The sequence below is a fragment of the Girardinichthys multiradiatus genome, chromosome 14 (assembly GCF_021462225.1).
Source record: "Girardinichthys multiradiatus isolate DD_20200921_A chromosome 14, DD_fGirMul_XY1, whole genome shotgun sequence".
Taxonomy (NCBI): Eukaryota; Metazoa; Chordata; class Actinopteri; order Cyprinodontiformes; family Goodeidae; genus Girardinichthys; species Girardinichthys multiradiatus.
Genome location: NC_061807.1, coordinates 31,384,528 through 31,405,163, shown reverse-complemented (window position 1 = coordinate 31,405,163; position 20,636 = coordinate 31,384,528). Strand labels below are relative to the sequence as shown.

Genomic DNA, 20,636 nt, shown 5'->3' with positions numbered 1-20,636 from the left:
GATTAGAAAATGTTTGGTGTGAAAATTTTAACGTTTTCAGAGATAATTAAACTATTGAGAATGTTTATTTCCTAATTTGCTGTTATGATAGAATAATTCATTCCATTTCAATGTGTTGGATTAAGGTGTATAGGGACCTTAGGTATTCTGGGACAGGATAAGTAAAAAGGGATTTTACCCTTGCCTTGAAAATTACAGTTCGTGACTTTGGTGATACGCTTTCAAACTTTTAACCATATCGTTTCCATGGCAAGGGCAAGGGTAAAATGCATTTTTCTTATCTTATCCCAAGTTACCTGATGACCCAATATCTTTGTATACGTGCAATTATTTGCATTGTACTTTAGAATGTGTCGTAACCTTTAGTTTTCATGTTAAAAATTATCAAAAGTTAGGTAAGTATTCAACTTGGTATTCGAGTAGAATATTTTCTGGTGTTTTTGTAAAATAATGTAGTTCCTTGATATATTTTCGTACATTGCAACTTTAACAGAACGCTTGAAGCCCTGCACCAGACTCAAATAATCAACACAGGATTCAACGAGCGCTCCATGGGTCTTCCTCGCCTCACCGCATCGATAATCGACTACTCTGACCTGACTGGAAATTTCGGTCAATGCTGTGTAGCTACTAAAACATAAAATCATGCCCGGCAAAAGAGTATCTAATTAGAGTCTTAATTGTGATTTAAGGCACTCATTTATCATTTTTAAACGGATAAAGTCATCAGCTCCGCTGGTGGGCCTTTATCCGGTCTCTGTGGAGTGTTTCTGCGCCGAGCCGAGGCCTTGTTGTCGCAATACTGTCTCACCAAAAAAAAAAAGAAAAACGTCCGGGTATTTTCATGTTGAAGTTGTCCGGTTTGGGGGTAAAATTGAGTGTTTTTCTCGTCGGAAGATGGACACCGACAAGTTTAACTATGTCTACAGCTGTGACCTGGACATTAACGTTCAACTGAAGATGTGAGTTGGGCTGCTGAAGCCGTATGTTCTGATGAAGCTGTGGGACTACTTTGTCCTGTGATCTGACAGGAGGCTCGGTGTGTTTGCGCTCTGCGTTTTCACAACGTTTAACATGAAACACTGAAGTGGGATTTTACTCTTTTAATCCCAGTTTGTTTTTTTTATTAGGAATTTTTATGAACCTGTTTGATTTTGTGTTTTCGTCTTATTATGTCCTGTCAGTTCACCAGTTTCCATTCACAATGAACGAACACCAGTGTTTTGATGCGCTGCGTGTTTCTTTGTTCGGTCTGTCCTGTTTTTAATGAGAAAAAGTCTTTAGTTAACTCGTAAGCGGAAAGTACTGATTTTGATTTCGAGCTTACTTCCTCCTCAACAATTGTAAATATATGGACACAGTGTATTCTTTATACTTGCATTATGCCTATTTAACACTAATACACCAGTCAAATTCAGCTGGTCAAATAGTGAAAAATCAGGTTTTCCCAGCACATAATATGCATCAAAACTGAAAAGTCCCAATTTTGTTCAGTCTATAAACGCATCAACAAACAGAATGTTCTTTGCTGCCCCTTTTTCTGAGTTTAATATAAAAAATTGATAAAGTTTAGAGGAAATAGGCTTTGCATAAATGGGGATCATCTTAACTTGTGCCTTCACAAAAGTATTCATGTGCTTTTTCCTTTGTGATAGTAAAATGCCAGGGATGTATTCAAATTCTTTTGCAAAGTAGCTCAAACTCTGTTATTGTAAGAGCTGGCCTCTGACTGTGCCTTTCTAACACATGGGTAAGCAACAGAGCTGGATCAAATAGCCAATATCTCCTCAGCATGCAGTCAGGTTCTACAGAGTCCTGCTATCCACCTAATTATTTGAAATGCATCTAGAAGTTGCATGCCGCTGGCCCTTCAGGCCTGGGTTTTGGACTCTTGATCTAAACCTTTCAATTGTAGCTCTGGCTGTATGTGTAGGGTTGTTGTTCTGCTGGCATGTGAACCTCTGTCCCAGCCTTCAAATTTTTGCAGCCCTTAAAACATTTTCTTACAGGAATGTTTTGTACATTGCTCCATCCATCTTCCTATCCACCTCGGCTTCCCTGTCTCTCTCACAACACAATGCTTCCCACACCATGTCTTTTTGCCTGGACGGTATGTTCAGGTTGATGTGCAGTGTTAGCTTTCCAGCACAAGATATTTTTTTTATGTAGGTCATAAAGTTCTGCTTTGGTCTCATCTGACCAGAGCATCTGATCTTTCACATGTCTGCTATGTCTCTTAAGCTGCTTGTGGCAAACAGGAAATCTTACGCTTTGTTTCAAAATGACCTTGCTACAATTCTTACAGCGGCATGTAAGATTGAATGATTATCATTAATTTGAATTTATATTTTATGAAATAATTCTGGAAATCTATAAGGACCGTAGTCAACATTTTTGTTTTAATCTGTGCTGCATCAGAAAACTCAAAAGAAATGGAAATAATCTGATGCTTTTTAACCTGGAAAGAGCAATTATTTATTCTGTTACTGACTTAATTATGAGCACCTTTCTCTTTCTTTCTCCATTGTTCTCCAACAGAGGTAGTTTGGAAGGAAAGCGAGAGCAGAAGAGCTACAAAGCGCTGCTGGAGGACCCGATGCTGCGGTTTTCAGGTCTGTACCAGGAGAACTGCTCGGACCTCTACGTCACCTGTCAGGTGTTTGCAGAGGGAAAACCTCTCGCTCTTCCCGTCCGCACATCGTACAAAGCCTTCAGCACACGGTGGAAGTAAGAACACGCTGCGTTTTTTTCTTCTAGACATATGTGCTTTAACCTTGTTGTCAAATATGATGATAGTACTTCTATTGCCTCTTCTTCTGTGATGGGTGCATTTAATCTGACTTTTGATTTTATTTACCATACAGCTGGAATGAGTGGCTGCGGCTGCCGGTGAAGTACCCCGACCTTCCGCAGAGTGCCCAGGTCGCTCTCACTGTGTGGGACATCTATGGGCCAGGCAGAGCTGTTCCTGTTGGGGGAACCACAGTCACCCTGTTTGGCAAATATGGGTGAGTTTTCTCTGTCACAGTTATGTTTTGGTTGGCTATTGATGAAATGAAATAAAATTAATTAATGGTAATAAAAAAAATCAACAAGATCCAATCACAGTTCCTATTTATTTGATATGTGTGTCAAATAATTCTCCCCTGTAACACTTTTAACACCTCCGCCACCACTGTTCTAGCATGTTCCGCCAGGGGATGCATGACCTGAAAGTTTGGCCAGGTGTGGAGGGGGATGGAGGGGAGCCCACCACCACACCGGGACGCACCAGCAGCAGCCTCTCGGAAGACCAGATGGGCAGACTCGCCAAGGTACGGCCAGAAAACAGAGGTGTAGAGATGATGGTGAATATTATTTACTACATGGCATAATAGGGGAGGAATAGCTGAAGAAGGGCAATGGAAGGTAGACAGGAAACTGTTGGGATGGAAGGTTGTTTCTAAACCATCATGTGTTCCAGGGCCCTGATCTGGAGGTACTCAATGATGTGAGTACAAATGGAGGAGTTAGAGCTGGCAATGCGCAATATGTGTGTGGACTCTTTGTGTATGAAAGCCTTGGCCAAAATGTGTTTGGGTACACATCAAGACCATAGCAAGGACCATAACTGCCACTGGTTTCTGTTTAGCCTCGGTTTAGTTTGAAGTGGTCTGTGTGGGAAACTCAAAAAAGGAGGTTGCATCTTTGCGTTTCCAAACGCATTTTGACCCAGGTTTTTGGTGTGATAACCTTTGTGTCCAGGTGTCTGGCTATGTTCCTGAAAGCATCACACACGTTTGTTTTTAAGGTTTCTGTTGTTACTTGATATTTCTGTGTTTTAGGGGTGTGTGTGTGTGCATGGAGTTTATGTGAATGCAAAAGCAGATACATTGAAGTTTATGTAATTAGACTGGACTTAACCTTGGATTTCGAGCTTCCAAAAACTCACTGATTGCTCAGTTTATACGAGATATGTACCGAGCTGGGAACTGGAATTGGCCGATTAACAGGTTGATCAACCCTGATTGGTGGCTGACCGGTCTGAAACTCAAATATACAGTGTTTTTCTGATCAACAAACACAGCACAATGGTTCTTGTTCAGGTTACCAACAAAACAGTCTACATTGTAGACTCTGTTATTGAGTGAAGAAGGCTCCAAGTAAAATACATTCTCTCAGGAATACACATGGAGGCTGCTGTAGAGTAAAGCTAGCTGCACTAATTGTGGTAATTGCCAATATAAGATGCTAAAGACAATCTAATCGTCTAGTGTCTAAAATTGACTGTGGCCGACGCAAAGCTTTACAAAAACCAGAGATCGGACATTGGGCCCAAAATTCTAATCGCTGCATCTTCGGTTATTTGGGTTTTTGCTCCAATATGTTTTTAGAGCAGAGGGCTTTTCAAATCAAAAGTTGCTTTTTGGTTGTTAAAAGGTATCTTGCTTTAAAGTGTAAGCGTTGATTTCAGCCAGCTGGATTCTTGTCTAGTTGTTTGCTGTCTATCGCAACACTTACGTTCACCTACATGAGTGGATCAGCTACTGAACCTGTGTGTGCAGAGATGCTCAACTGGCTGCTGGACTTTAGTTTGTGCATGAATGGTGGAGCTCACCAGCTACTATCCTGCGAGCAGTTCCACTACAACACTAGCAAGCACTCAGTGTCTTTGTTGTATGGTTTTAGTAAACCTCTTCTTCCCTGGCCTCCGTCTCTTTGCTTCCATCCAGCTGACAAAGGCTCATCGGCAGGGCCACGTGGTGAAGGTGGACTGGCTGGACCGGCTGACCTTCAGAGAGATTGAGATGATCAATGAGGTGAGATGGTTTGGCCTAATTCTATCTCCAAACTGGATTTTTTTTTAAATTCATTTATGCAGGCAAATTTTATACATTTTATGCTTTTGGAGCTATAGTACTGTGAAAAGGTTTTAAATGACAGTTAGTTTTCTATACTTTTCTTCCTCTGTGAAAGAAAAGTTTCTAATAGTTTCTTTGAACTTTGAACTTAACGCCAGATTGCCAAATGCTACTTAAAGATGAGGAAAGAAGCTGGAATAAATGGCTGAAAGAAAAAGGGGATATATCTTGGTACAGGACCTGAGAGATGCGATGTCTTTGAGTAGATTATCTGTATGGCACCATTGTCCACCATTTCCCTCATTCCTCCATCCGTCCACATGTCCGTCCAATCCTTTGTTCATCTGTCCATCCGTCCATAAAAGCTGGCTTAAAAGGGACTTTGAAAAGTGAGGAATGTGGAGGAATATGTTAGTTTTGTTTTACAGATACATTAAAATAAATAGGAACAAGTTTTATCTTTGAGGCAGAGTGCTGATAACAAAGTGCCAAAAGATCAGAGTTAAAACTGTTTGTTTATTAGGTTGTCTGCTTTGTGTGGACACAACGCTGGGTCATTATTTGTACGTTGGAATGACTCATAGTTTTGTGGCTTAATAAACAAAACACACTTCTCTGAAAATGTCCTTGGGAGCCACATATGAGAATATGAAGGATGGCTGCAGACTTTTGCACAGTACTGAAACTCTAGAAATCTAAATCTGTGTTTCTGCAGAGTGAGAAGCGCAGCTCCAACTTCATGTACCTCATGGTGGAGTTTCCTCGTGTCAAAACAAACGACAAGGAGTACAGCATTGTGTACTACGAGAAGGTACGATTCACATTATTGGGTTGAGTGTGTAGGTGGAATGTATACAGCAGCAAGTTGTGTTTGTGATGCTGAATCCGCTGATGGTTGCTTCATCTCCATACAGGATGGAGATGAAGCATCACCCGCTCTGACCAGCAGTGACATCGTCAAAGTACCGGATCCACAGATGGGGATGGTGAGGTCCAATTCAGATTTATTCAAGCTTTGCTAAAATAAGATTTCATTTAACTTGAATTCACACTAAACCTTGGTCATGTGGGCTCCAACCCCTTTCAGGAGAACCTGGTGGAGAGCAAGCACCACAAGCTGGCTCGCAGCCTTCGCAGTGGACCGTCGGATCACGACCTGAAGCCCAATGCTGCCACGCGTGATCAGCTCAACGTAAGGAACTAGCAGTTTAATGTTTCAGAAGGTGTGAAGTCCAACATTAAGTAAGTGTTTGGACATCACCAACAGATCATCATGAGCTACCCTCCAACCAAGCAGCTGAGCTCTGAAGAGCAGGACCTGGTGTGGAAGTTCAGATACTACCTCACCACACAGGAGAAGGTGGGGATACTTTTAGTGCCCCCTTTATTTCTTTTAATTGTTCTCTCTGCTTGGCCAATACTTGGTAGATTTTAACCCATGCTTGCTTCCTCCTCCTCTGGCTCCAGGCTCTGGCAAAGTTCCTCAAATGTGTGAACTGGGATCTGCCCCAGGAGGCCAAGCAAGCTCTGGAGCTTTTGGGCAAGTGGAGGCCCATGGATGTGGAGGACTCCCTGGAGCTGCTGTCTTCTCACTTCACCAACCCCACAGTGAGGCGCTACGCCGTGGCACGCCTTCAACAGGCTGATGACGAGGTACTCCGTGTGGGTCGGGCTAATGATGGGGTCACTTTCCAACTCTAATATCTCATTTGTTATGCTCTTTAAAATCTGTGGCAGTATAGAAAGTTTGCCTTATTTATATATATATTTTTTGCTTTCACTAACATTCTAGTTAAGAAAGTAAACTAAATACCTCGTTTTCGAGTATTTAATCTAAAATAAATTAAATTGGAGGTTATGGAGTTTATGCTTTCTGTGCAAATGTTGGTGAGCTGACATGCTGGCACCCATAGCAAATAAAACCCCTAAAAATAAATAATCTCCCACTGAAAATTATGAAACTCTTTAATTTGTTCAAAAGAGTTAAAACTTAAAAGATTCTTTTAAAAACAAAATCACAGATGCCCCAGTTAATAGCAGGTTCTAATAATCCCTGGAAAATACACATAACTATTATTTACGTTGATCAGTGTGTCTAGGGATTTCTAATTAGTTCCTGTTCACCGGGTAAATATATGACACAGACGCCCATTTCTCTTAGTCAGTCTTCAAAATGGAGCGAGAGCATCCTATTCAAATAATAGAAAAGCTCATCTTGTTTTCACCAGGTCTTCATAACAACAATTATAAGCCATCTACATGTCAACTAGTTGTTTAGGAGCAATGACAGGAAGAAGCCATTTCTATAATACATCAGAAACGTCGACATTTGTTAAATTCTGCTGGGATCTTACCTGGAGCTGTGTGCTTTGGGCAGATGAGAAGTGGGCTTGGTGTGAAACAAAAGAGCAACATGTGGAAAGTACCTCATGCCCACTGTTTAGTATGGTGGAGGATCTGTGGTGCTGTGGATCTGTTTCTCTTCTAAGTGTTCTGAGAACCTTGTAACCTTGAGAAACAGGTCCTACTTGTATGCGGTTATATAGAATTCAATTGGGTCCAAATTTAGTTCAGTTCATTCTGATATAATTCAGTCGTATAGTTACATGCTGTACAAAAAAAAATCCCAATTATAACACGGTACCATGAAACTAATGCTAAATGGTATGTTTGTCTAAGAATGATTGCATTGAGTCAATAATTTCGCAGCAATCCCTCCCCCTGTGCAAGCATGTGGACACAGTTGAGAGGAACCACTCCACTTTTAAAATGATGACCCAAAACATGTAGCCAAAGAAACGGGTCTCCAGATACGCAACACACAATATTCTTAGTGGACAGAGCAGTCCTTTGACCTAAAGTGAAAACCTGCGGGGTGAGCGGAAGAAAAGTGCACCAGACAAGACCCTGGATGGTCTAGAGAGATCACACAAAACGGAATAATCAAAGCTACCATATGAATTCAATTTAATGCTTTTTAAACATCTTTCTCAGGAGGGTGCCGGTCCTTGTTGTACCATTGTCATACTCATCTCTTCTCTCCAGGACCTGCTGATGTACCTCCTCCAGCTGGTGCAGGCACTCAAATATGAGAACTTCAGCGATATCCAGGGAGGCTTGGAGCCAGGCAGCAAGAGAGACAGCCAGGGACTTTCAGATGACTCCACGCTGGACAGGTCAGAGCAACATCAGCAGAGCTGCTCTGGCTGCACATCACATCTAAGCCACAGTAATAGGCATAAGCTGAAGGGGGCTATTTTCTGGAATCAGAGTAAAATTGTCAGCAAGTGACTTTCTGGCACTTCAAAAGGATCTAAATTTACCCCCACAATGTTTACTTGGTGGGGAAGCGTGCGCTGATTTGCAACATTTGATTATTTCTGTTTCGAGAGGCGTAGAAAACTCTTTGGTTGGTAGGATTTCACTGGCAGCCGGGCAGCTGAGGCTGCAATCTCGAGCGGTTGGCTCAAGGCAGGCATGTTGCAACCACACTGACTTCAGCCTAGAGTGATAATGAATGTAACATGAAGAAGGTTAAACGAAATATAATATCTACTTTTGCTGGTATATTTACCTGGAATTTTGTGCTTGTTCTTTATCGTTTTGTTTCTGTTTTATTCTGTCTGTAGTTCGCAGATCCTGTCCATCACATCGGGATCAGCCACCACCCCTCAGCAGAAAGGCAAGGAAGGAGCGGACAACGAGAATCTAGAGGTGAGAAAACCAAAAAAACAACCACGGATGAAAGAAACTCACAACAATTGCATTATCAGTGGCAGCCTGTCACATGATCACAAATTTCAGTTTGTGTTTCATTTTATTTAATTTTTTCAGCAAGACCTGTGCACCTTTCTCATATCACGCGCCTGCAAGAACTCTACTCTTGCCAACTACTTGTATTGGTGAGTACAGGACTAACAGAAGAACAAGAGCAGCGCCGTTCAGTGGGACACAGCGATTGTGTAAAATGTATTTTTTAATTCTCCTCAGGTATGTGATTGTGGAGTGTGAGGATCAGGACACGAAGCAGAGGGATCCCAAGACACATGAGATGTACCTGAACGTCATGAGAAGGTTCAGCCAAGCATTACTCAAGGTGAGGCCCACTGTTTTTCTCAAATATTTCTTATTCCCCGAACAGCCGTAAATGTGATTGGTTCTGTTGCAAACTGACTGATAGCTATTTCTATTCCTTTCTTCCTCCTCCCTGCAGGGCGATAAGAGTGTGAGGGTGATGCGATCACTTTTGGCCGCCCAGCAGACCTTCGTAGACAGGCTGGTGCAGCTTATGAAGGCCGTCCAAAGGGAGAGCGGTAACCGCAAGAAGAAGGTAACAACAGTTTTTCTCTGTTTTTATTCTACATTAACTAAGTGTCATTAAAGCTGATTTATAGTCAAACATTTAACCAGTTCCAGTAATTGATGTCTCCATGATTCTCCGCAGACGGAGCGGCTGCAGGCTCTGCTGGCCGACAATGAGAAGGTCAACCTCTCGGACATCGAGCCGATTCCTCTTCCTCTGGAGCCACAGATCAGGATCAGAGGGATCGTCCCAGAGACGGCAACGCTCTTTAAGGTGCACAAGACATTTCTGCATTTTCCGTTACACAAATTATTTTCTGATCATGTTTAGCTTTTAAAGTCCAACTGGAATTAAGCTGCTTTTTTTTGTCTTCTGGAGCAGATATTTGTCTGCTGCAGGGCGAAGTGAGCTTTGAAAAAACCGTTTATGTGTTGCAAGTGGAATACAAACATGAAACCAAACTGAAAACTGACAATTACGTCCACCACTGTCTCATGTGTATGGTGGGAAATTCACGCTGCACATCACCCTGAACACAATATCCCCACGGGAACTCGGTGCGACAGCATCGTGCTGTGGGGGTTGCTTTTCCTGAGCAGGGACAGTGAAACTGTCAGAGGGAATGGGGAGATAGATGGAGCTAAATACAAGGCAATCCTCGAAGAAAACCTTTATTTATATTCATGTGTCAGAATTGCCCAATCAAAGTCTGGACTGAAATCCAATTGTAAATCTGTGACAAGAATTGAAAATTCATGTTGACAGATGCTCTCCATTCAACCTGACTGAGTTTCAGCTGTGTTGCAAAGAAAAATGGGCAACAGATGAGTCTCCAGATGTGCAAATATAGTAAACTTACCCCGCCAAAAATGTTTGCAGCTGTAACTGCAGCACAGGTGTAAATTATTGATGCAGGGGGTTCAATACAAATGCACATCACATTTTTCACCTTTTTATTTGTGAATAGTTTCAAAACCATGAATCATTTTCCTTTAACTTCACACTCATGCACCATCTTGCATTGGTGTTTTACCTAAAATGTAAAATACAAAGATTTCAGGGGCAAACATACTTTTGCAAGGCAGCGTTCGTTGGGTGGAAGAGAGATACCCAGGGCTGTAGATTGTGGTGTTTTCAAACAGGAGCTCCTATAAGGATCTCTCTCTGTGTGTCTGTGTTTGTCTCAGAGTGCTCTGATGCCAGCCAAGCTGATCTTCAAAACAGAGGATGGGGCCATGTACCCCGTCATCTTCAAACACGGAGACGACCTGAGGCAGGACCAGCTCATCCTGCAGATCATCTCACTCATGGACAAAGTAAGACCTGCCTGTGATCATCTCAAAGTGGTTTGTTTTCCATTTGATGCCGTGTGAAGAAACACACCTCGAATGTATCTGTAAAATATTAATGATGACAAGGACTTTCCCTGGAATGTTTGGAACAAGAACTAAAGCTGAGTGACTGTAAGAATGGGACCACCAGCTGTCATGCTATAAAGTATACACACATATACATACCAAGTACTGTGTGGTAGTTAAATTGTAACAATTCTTGTCGATTCTTGTGTGTGTTTGTGGTGTTTAGCTTTTAAGGAAAGAGAACCTGGACCTGAAACTGACTCCATATAAAGTTCTGGCCACCAGCACCAAACACGGTAAGCACAAACCATCTCTTATTTCCACTGGAGTTGAGACAAAGGTTTGTTGTTGCTGTTGTTACAGAAGAACTTATCCAGCTCTCCAAGCTGGGATAAAAAACTTTCTAGAAAACAAATCTAGCTCCAGTACAGATTAAATTATGGAGTCTGTAATTGAATTCGCTGCTACTAGATTTAATCTGTGCTCTAAAATCACCAAACATGCACATTATTGTTCCAGGTTTCATGCAGTTTGTCCAATCTGTTCCTGTTGCGGAGGTTTTGGCTACTGAGGGCAACATCCAGGTGAGCTGATTTAACCTGACAACCCGGTGGAATGAATAAGAGCAATGCTTTGATCTGTCCTTCTTATCTGCACAGAGCTTCTTCAGGAAGCATGCACCGAGTGAAAAGGGCCCCTATGGCATCAGCTCGGAGGTGATGGACACCTACGTTAAGAGCTGCGGTGAGACACTTGGCACGCTGCAGCTGCAGAGGAATAACCAGCCGAGCTCAGCAGCCTAATGAATGTTTCTGTCCCTCTGCTTCTCCAGCTGGTTACTGCGTCATCACGTATATCCTGGGAGTTGGAGATAGACACCTGGACAACCTGCTGCTAACAAAGACCGGTGAGTGAAATACATCTGTAAACCCAGCCTCCTCCACAAACACAAACAGGTTTTCCCTAAGATCATTCTCACTCGTCTTCCTTCAGGAAAGCTCTTCCACATAGACTTTGGCTACATCCTCGGTCGAGACCCCAAACCTCTGCCGCCGCCCATGAAGCTGAGCAAAGAGATGGTGGAGGGGATGGGAGGCATGCAGAGTGAGCAGTACCAGGAGTTCAGGAAGCAGTGCTACACCGCCTTCCTTCACCTCAGGAGGTAAATCCAAAGAAATAACTCATGTAATCTTTATCCCAAACTCTGAGTTTTGGCAGTAGAAAATTGTGGTCAGTTTGTAAAGTTTGGTCCTCCTTTCTATTATTTTCTCAGGTATTCCAACCTGATCCTGAATCTTTTCTCTCTTATGGTGGATGCCAATATTCCAGACATTGCTCTGGAGCCTGACAAGACTGTTAAAAAGGTACGCCTGTTGCCTCTTAAACACCCTGCATTAAAAAGAAACTCTTGACTACACAAAGAGCTTCTTCTATAAACTTTTACAAAAAGTTCGGTGAAAAACAAGCAGGTTTTCTTTTAATGGGATTTTATGCAATAGATCAACAGAGTTGTCAATAATTATGAAGTGGAATGGATACATGGTTTTTACTTTTATTTTACTAATGGAAGTCTGAAGAGTTTTGTAGGTACTGCAGTTACAGCAGCACATTTGTTGGGTTGTGTCTCTGCCAGCTTTAACATCTACAGACTAAAGATTTCCCCCATTTTTCTTTGTAAAATAGCTTAGATGGTAGGATTGAACATAAAGCTTGAAAAAACACTTAGTTTCAGTTTTCCTCTCAGGTTTTCAATTGAATGTAGGTCTGAACTTTGACTAGGCCATCCTAACACATGAGTGTGCTATGATCTAAAACAACATGTATTTATTTCCATCCAACTTCCCATCAACCCTGGCCTGCTTTCTTGCCTATTGTGATGAATGCATTCCCACAGCGTGATGTTGCCACCACCATTTTCAGTGTTGCAGTGGTCTGTTCTGGGTGATGTGCAGTGTTAGTTGTCCCCTACACACAGCATTTGCATGAAGGCCACCAAGTTCAGTTCGGTCTCATCAGTTCAGTCTCAACAGGACTTCTTATTGCTTTTGCTATGGAAAATTTTAGTGGCTTGCTTTCTTTTCTACTAGATACTCTGCAGGAACTGATAAAAGTATTCAAACCCTTCTGTGTTATTCTCTTCTGCCTCCAGGGTTAGGACAGATGGTTCTGTTTAGTCTTACAGAGATGGTTTTTCAACCTTCTCCGATTCACTTGTATGAGATAACATGTATGCCACACTGTGTAAGGTTCCATTTCCATTGTCAACATGTCTAGGACAACAGGTTTCACCTCGTCTCTCTGGGTCTCATGAGAGTTACCTTGAAAACTGTTGTAGCTTATAAGGAGAACTCTTGCTTTTTCTAGTCAGAACGATTTGGCAGCACTACTGAGCGCATCTCCAAAGCTGTAAAAATTTCTTCTCTCTTGCAAGATTATAATAAAGCTGATTCTGAGTGACAATCATCGGTCTCTGTCTTGGTAAAAACAAATTTTTCTACAACACTTTCCTTTAACAATGTTTTTCTTCTTGTCACTTGTACACAAAGACCAGTTCTATTTCATTCCTACTGACTGCCAGAGGTCGGCGCTGAAGCACTGAATGTTCCCTTTGCGCATGCGCAGTTCGAGTAATTATACCAACAGTAACACCTGTGACACACCGGATGACCCTTCAGCAGCTATATTTGCTGACCTCAGCAGAGGCTCTGTCCCTTATTTCTTTTCGCGTGCGATTTGCTTTGAGCTTTTGCTTCCCCGTTGCTGGACGCCCTATCACTTTCTGGCTGGAGTTGCGGTATTTTCGTCCTTCCAGGGCTACAACAGGTTGATCTTCATGGAGGACTTCTGCAGGAATGTGCTGTTTGTTGGTTGACAGCAGCGGTTTTCGCCGCCCTTTCAGAGTGTACTCGACCGTGTGGTCAGTTTTCGGCCGACGGTGTTGGCTGTACTTCGTTATAATTGGTGACGGCGGTGTCTGCGCTCCTGCTCCCAATCGCAGCCTCTTGGCCGCTTTACGTTTTCCTGCGCTGCTATAATTGGTGACGGTAGCGTTCGCGCCCTCTGAATTGGGCTGAGCCTTGTTTTTACCTTGGACATGGATGGCTCCCACTGCTGTGTGGATTGTGGAGCTGTGCTTCAGCCAGATGATGGCCACAACCTGTGCCCTACCTGCCTTGGGCGTGATCACCTGGTGGAGGTGCTGTCTGAGAATTCCTGCATGAACAGTAGTTTCATGCCCCAGTCGGTGAGGGTGACTCTGTTGGCCCAGTTGTGCCCTCAGGATGATCCTGACTGGCATTTGAAGTGCCGTGGTGAAACCATGGTCTCTGTGCTCCCCTCTAGGAGGAAGCGGGCCAAGTCTGACCAGGGTTCAGCCACGAGGGTTGAGCAGTTGTCGACGGAGATGGCGGAGATGAAGTCCTTGTTGCAGACATGTCAATCTGACATATGTGGCTCCCAATGACAATCCGGTTTCCTGTCCGGTGCCCGCTATTTTGGAGTTCCTCCAGTCTCTGCTTAATAAGGGCCACTGTCCTTTGACCCTCAAGGTATATGTTGCTGCATTTTCATGTCATCATGCATCTGTTGATAGCTGAATTGTGGGAAGCCATGATCTGGTCTCTCTTTTTCTGCGTGGTGCGCGTAGGCTGCTCCCGCCGCTGGTTCTGCAAGTGCCCGATTGGCATCTGCCCTTAGTTCTCAAAGCTCTATGCTGTTCCCTTTTTGAGCCTTTGGTGCAAGCAGACCTCAAGTGGCTCTCATATAAGACTGTCTTTTTGTTGGCTATTGTTTTATCCAAGAGGGTCAGTGAGCTGCATTCTCTTTCTGTCACTCCCACATGTCTCTGATGGGGTCCGGATAGTTCTGGTGTCGCCTCGTGGCCTAACACTGTGTTTGTACCTAAGGTGTTGTCTCCTTCTCACCATAACCAGCCATTGAGGTTGGCTCGGTTTCAGCCTCAGTCCAATGCAACTGAGGATGGGTCTGTTATTGTGCCCAGTACGGGCGCTGGAGGCATACGTTGCGGCCAATGCAGATGTGAGACTCTCAGACCAGCCTTTCCTGTGCTATGGCGGTCCCAGGCTGGGTTGTCCTCTTTCTAAACAACCTTCTTCCCACGGGATTGTGGATGTCATATGCCACGCCTACAGTGCAGGACGCTGTCCGCTGCCGGTCGGTGTGAAGGCCCAGTCTACCAGGAGTGTCTCTGTTTCCTGGGCTGCTATGAGGGGGTTCTGCTGGAGGCCATATGTGCTGCTACATCATGGGGTTCCCCAAGCACTTTCGCCAGGTTCTACAACGTCAATGTGGCCGCCCCTCATCCCCTGGGCCAGGTTCTTTTGCGAGGCTCTGCTGGGCCCTCTCAGTGAGGTGTGTGCTCAAGATTCCTCGTGACATAGTTGGTATTAGTCATTCAGTGCTTTCAGCACCACCCTCTGGCGGTCATCCAGGATTCATAGAACCGTAGTTACATACTTAACTTTCAATTTGTGGAGTTCACGACCAGTAGTTGTCCTGTTGACAGATTTTCCCACCCGACCTGTGAATATCTGCAGCTCCTCCAAAGATATCCGAGGAGACTCCTTCAATGCTTGGGATACTGTTTTACAACCTAATCCTGCTTTAAACATCTAAGGAGCTTCTGTAACTTAATCCCTGACATTTTGGAGTGATTATTATGAAGTGAAAATATTTTTGTACCTGAGCCTGGGATCAGTGAATCATTCAGCTTCTCGTCACATCATGTTAACTGTTACACTGATGTACCACCAGGTGCAGGATAAGTTCAGACTGGACCTGTCAGATGAGGAGGCAGTTCACTACATGCAGAGCCTGATTGATGAGAGCGTGGGTGCTTTGTTTGCTGCTGTGGTAGAGCAGATACACAAATTTGCACAGGTAAGTCTACTTTACTGCATGATAAACAGCATGACGATATGTATGGTCACTGTTTATGCAGTTCAAGGTTTTATTTTGGAGCTCGTGATCCTAATGATTCACAAAAATTTCAAGTTTCTTCAAAATGCATCCCAACTTCACTGCAGAGTTAACCTTTATTTCTGTTCTTTACAGTATTGGCGCAGATGAACAATGCAGATGGTGGATATGAAGCTGAACTAGGTTAAAGCTTTGCACCACAAGTACATGAAGCTCTGGCCCCTCTGTGTGTTCATGAAGAAGGCAAAAGAAAGCTCAGTAACACTGCTGGGAAAAAAAGGCCAAGAATGCACTGCCAACCTTTACTGAAAGATGACAAACCAAGGACATGTAAATCTGTTTGCTGCTGTATATATCTTGTACAATAATTACTGAATAAATGAAATGTGAGGCCAAATAAAAAAACTGTTGCTACAACCGAGCATGCCCACTCCTGTGTTTTTACTCAGATGTAGTGTATATTTTCTCATCAGTGTGACCTGAGCGGTGCTGCTATGCAACATTTTATGGCACGTAACGCGTTTCTGCTGACCCGTCTTTGGACGGTCATACTGTCGATGCTGGGGGTAGGAACAAGACGAACTCCGTGAAGTTTGGTGAGTCATAAACAGAGTGACTAAGCATTTCCTGTTGGACACAGAAGCATGAAACACGAGCTGTCTTGCATCATGTTTTCTGAAAACTTAAAAAGCCTTTAAAGTTTCTCAGATAAATTTTTGTTATTGACCATTTACAGTGGTGTGAAAAAGTATTCGCTCCTCAAAAATCTTTATTTTGTTTATGGATCAATTATAACAAGATGTCCAGGTCAGCAAGTTGCAAAAAAGCCCCTGATGTTCTTTTTATTATTCTTGTTTTACACCAAATGTAACCAGATGCACATCTTCCCAGAAGTTGTACTTTTGTCCACACAATATTGTCCCAAACGTCTTGGTGGGGGGGGAGGGGGGGGGTCATCAAGAGTTGTTAGGAAATATCAGGTGGGCTTTGTGTTCTTCTTGGTCAGCAGCGGTTTTGGCCTTTGACCTTTCCAGTGGAGGCCATTTTTGTCCAGTCTTTCTTGTTTAATCATAAACACTGATGTTTTACATTCTTTTGTGACCTTACTGATGAGTCAGAAGTGGTAATTAGTTGTACTGGATGTTTTCTTCATTTGTAAGAGCTCTCCCTGTGGTTTTCTGGAGTCAAAAGACTTATGTCTTTGTAATGCTTTCCACACTGAGGAATCGGTGCCTTTTTTTTTTTTCCCTCTTCCATTCTTAACTTTCTTTAGGTCGGGATTTGATGTGTTGCTTTTGAAGATCTTTAAGCCTACTTCATAGGTGTCAGGTTCTTTTTAGTTGATTTCTTGGCCTTTTCTTGGTTGTAGAACCCTTGTTTCAGGATTTGAGAAAAAAGAAAAATGGACTTCAACCATCAATTTTAAAACCATCTATAGCAGTTCATGCCATTGTCATGTTTGTTAGATCCAAAGCTTTCAAACTGTGGTACTATAATTTTCAGTGTGATATTTGGCCTTTAATGCTATTCAGAAGATATTTTGCTGTCAGCTATTTAATACATAAATACTAAGCTAAATAATAGAAAAAATAATCAAAAGTAACTTGAGTTCTTGAAATTCTTGAAGTTTTAACCTCTTCCAGAGGTCTTCAGTTCTGGGTTCTTCGTGGGGAGTAGCCAGGTTTTTAAGCTTCTGGGTTCGTTCACATGTTGAGCTGTTTATTCGAGTGATTAAATATTTTCAAGAAAAACAGTAGGTCTGGTGGCTTTTGATTCAGTTTTTTCGACTACAAAGAAAGTCCAGTACAGACTAAAGCAGACAACAGTAAAGTAAGAACAAGTGGCTCTGTAGTCAGAACATGGATTTGTAAATGAGACCAAATAGAACCGAACCCTCTTCCAGTTGCTATCTTGCAAACCAGGTGGATATGCTAACTGCTATTGGCAGAACTAGCTAATAAGTGCATTTCTTTGAATTTTACTGAAGGATCATGTTCCCTGTATAATCCAATGTGTGAAGATGATTTATGGAGATACAAGCATCAGAATTACAAATTATAACCGCAGCTATTGCTGTTTTAAACAAGCAGCAGCCATGTTGGATTTCACAGGCAGCTCTGGAAGGAAACCTCCAACTTTTTAACTCTGAATTTAGACTACAGAACACGATCACATTTTTTCCAGCTTAAAACATAAAATTTCAACTACTGCATAGAAGTTGAATATTCAAAAAAACACCATACTTCAGCTACTTATACAGTGCTAATGGTTAAGAACTGTATATTCCCTTTTTTTCCCCGTAGTTCTGGACAAATAAAGTAATGATTTCACAAACTGTATTTAAGAAGAATCTATAATGAAACATTCAATCTAGGTATGACCCCTTTCATAACCCAGATCTCACTCTTGTGTCACCCAGTTGAGCCTCTTGCCAAAAAGCATTGAATGTTTTCACAAAGTTTTAAACTGTGTTTAAAAGACAGTCGGTTCAGTGTGTACTACAGGTCTCGTTTGATCGGAGTAATTTAGATTTTGAACTAGAGACAATAAAATGCAGTTCAGATTCTTTAAAAAAAACAGTCAAATAGCCACCTTGGTTCAGCACCCAATTGGTAGCTGGGAATCAGATATTTACTTTAGGGTCATTAGCTAGTGGCAGTGTACAGCAGGGCAGGGGGTCATCCACTCTGAAGATGATGCATACATGCAAAAACTAGTTCAGGACAAAACAACTTTTTCTTGTACCCTATGAGCTTTCATACCTGCCCTCAAAAAGATGTTGCCCTGGACAGTGAGCCATGTCCCCCCCAAAAAAACTCTGTTGCTTTGAGAACATAGTTGGTAAAAACCTTTTATCAGAACCACAGTTAAAACAATCTAAACTAAACTATTACTTTTAACTACACAAACTATTATACTGTTACATAAACCAATCAGGGCTTTTTCGGTTCAGGTCAGAGGTCTTATTGCAAACAAATAAGCATGTTCTGCTTCTTGATGCTGAAAAGGGCCAGATCTTGTCTATTGTGTAATCAGGTGGTGATGAAACAAGACAGCGCTTCATGATTTATGCAGCCATCCAGTCCTCCCCACAGTGAACGCACTGTACTGATTAATAAAAGCCAATACCACTGGCTCTGTTACGTAGGGCCCCCAGTTCTGTGTATACTCAAACAATTCTGGATGGCCAAACCCACAAATGGCCTGAATGTTCTGGAAAGAATACAACACCAGCAAAACAGAAGTCAAAAAACAGAATTGACAAGATGTTCTTTTGTTTTCATGCAGGAGGGTTTCAGTCAGTTACAGGGCAACAGGTCAGATATGTCTTTAGAGCAATAAATGATGGAAAAATCTGCTTTGTTACCTCTTTGGCTACACTTTTAGACTTTAACTGGAACTCAGCACGTAGAGGGATCGGGAAAAAAACCCCATCCAGATTTAGATTTTTCACAGAACTGTGGATGTGTATACACAGAAGATTTCTGCCTCAGTAGTAACCCTCAAAGGTTATATCTTGGACCTCCCACATGCTGCGCTGTGACTCATAAGAAACAGAAGACTATACTGACACAGTTAAGATAGGGTACCATTTATGATGTCTAAGAAGTAAATAGAGATTAAAATTAATTTTAAAAATGCACTACATACAGTGTATCACAGTGTCTGCAAAACATTTAAAGCACTCTAAAAGTGCCAGACCTGTAGAATCAAGAAATAACTTCAATAGAACCTGTTCGTCAATACGAAGTAGGTTAAAAGATCCTAAAAAGCAACACACTATGACCCAATCTAAAGAAATTCAAAAACAGATTAGAATAAATCATCAGTCTGTTACAGAGGCTTTTCTAAGGCTTTGGGACTCCAGTGAATAACAGTGAGAGCCATTATCCACAAACGCAGAACAAAATGGAACAGCAAGATCACTCCAAGAGTACTCTGAGTTTGGATTTCTTCCTGTTTGTCCTTATTCAAATATATCTATTTTTAAAACAAATGTGTTTTTAGAACTGTGGATCTCTAGATTATAACATCATTCTAGTTGATTTGAGCATATGCTTTAAATTTTGGTTATAATGTTATTTAAGGTTCATAGATTTCCTTCCCAAAAATTCTCTAACATCCAACAGCAGTTTCTGCCAACATGGCATATATTTGTTTAATCATAACATTTAAACAAAAATATGGGTTGTAGAGCTTTATATGTTAGCAACAGACAAAGCTTAAGCACAAAGTGTGATTAATCAGTGTAAAATTCTTCTAATTCCAAACAAAAGTATTTTTTTATCATCTTAATTAAAAGGTTTTCTGCTTGTGGAATTGGGCTTTTGGTCATCAGGTAGCTTCTATATTTAAAAAAATATGAATCATTTCCTCAAAATATACCAAGAAAGCTTAAGGCTGTACTTTCTGTCTCTTTGACTTCTAAGGACCCTTTCACACTGGACCAGGCCACAACATTAAAAATCTACCAGATTGTAGATGGTCTATACAGGATTTCTAGAGAAATCAAAACACACAAGTTCACTTCCCATTATACTAGCTCCAACTGTTTTGAGCATGCAGAAAATTTGCAAGGTGAGATTATGTTGGTTTATTAGAATGGTAGCATATCTTGTCCCTGGGTGCTGGGTAAAGGAGTTTGATCACAACACAGCTAGCTATCCACGATGGATGGCCCTGACCTTTGTGTCTTGGTCATGAGAGAATTTGAAGGAGTAGCCATGCTGGTCTCAGCCCAGTGCTACAGCCTAATCGTTCTATGCTCAAGGTTATTAATTATAATGCTGTTACAGTTTAAACCAGAATTTTTACATGCATATTGTTTTTAAGTACTTGGTAATATTGCCTTTCAAACTGTATAATTTGTGTCAAATGTTTTGGGTAATCTTCTACAAGCTTCTTACCATAGTTTTATGGAGTTTTGGCCCATTCCTCCTGACAGAATTTGTCTGAGTCACATTTGCAGGTTGCCTTGCTAACATGCACCTTTTTTAGATGTGCCAACTTCTTTTCTATGGGACTTTTTGATGGCCACTCCCACACATTGACTTGTCCTTAGGCTGCTTTGTAACCGATTTGGCAGTATGTTTAGGACCATTGTCCATTTGGAGGCCCTACAGCGTATCAAGAACATTTTCACAGTGCTTCACTTTTTCCACATTTTGTTGCGATACCAATAGTCCATGACAACAA

The 20,636-nt window shown here is 42.0% G+C and overlaps 1 protein-coding gene across 2 annotated transcripts; it reads left to right on the top strand.

The window, feature by feature from the left end:
• Window positions 1-565: 565 nt before the first annotated feature.
• pik3c3 (phosphatidylinositol 3-kinase, catalytic subunit type 3) lies at window positions 566-15,861 on the top strand. Of its 2 annotated transcripts, XM_047386799.1 has the most exons (26): window positions 566-962; window positions 2,539-2,727; window positions 2,865-3,008; window positions 3,185-3,314; window positions 3,464-3,490; window positions 4,713-4,799; window positions 5,557-5,652; window positions 5,756-5,827; window positions 5,929-6,033; window positions 6,109-6,201; window positions 6,309-6,494; window positions 7,887-8,017; window positions 8,471-8,555; window positions 8,676-8,743; window positions 8,832-8,937; window positions 9,055-9,171; window positions 9,286-9,417; window positions 10,332-10,460; window positions 10,729-10,798; window positions 11,022-11,086; window positions 11,162-11,246; window positions 11,335-11,409; window positions 11,496-11,664; window positions 11,776-11,866; window positions 15,276-15,401; window positions 15,576-15,861. In XM_047386799.1, the coding sequence occupies exons 1-26, from the start codon at window positions 898-900 to the stop codon at window positions 15,588-15,590; spliced, it is 2,658 nt and encodes an 885-aa protein (XP_047242755.1). In that variant the 5' UTR covers window positions 566-897; the 3' UTR covers window positions 15,591-15,861. The 2 variants fall into 2 exon arrangements, with proteins under 2 accessions (XP_047242755.1, XP_047242756.1); XM_047386800.1 differs by lacking the exon at window positions 3,464-3,490 and having other exon boundaries at window positions 568-962.
• Window positions 15,862-20,636: the final 4,775 nt, after the last annotated feature.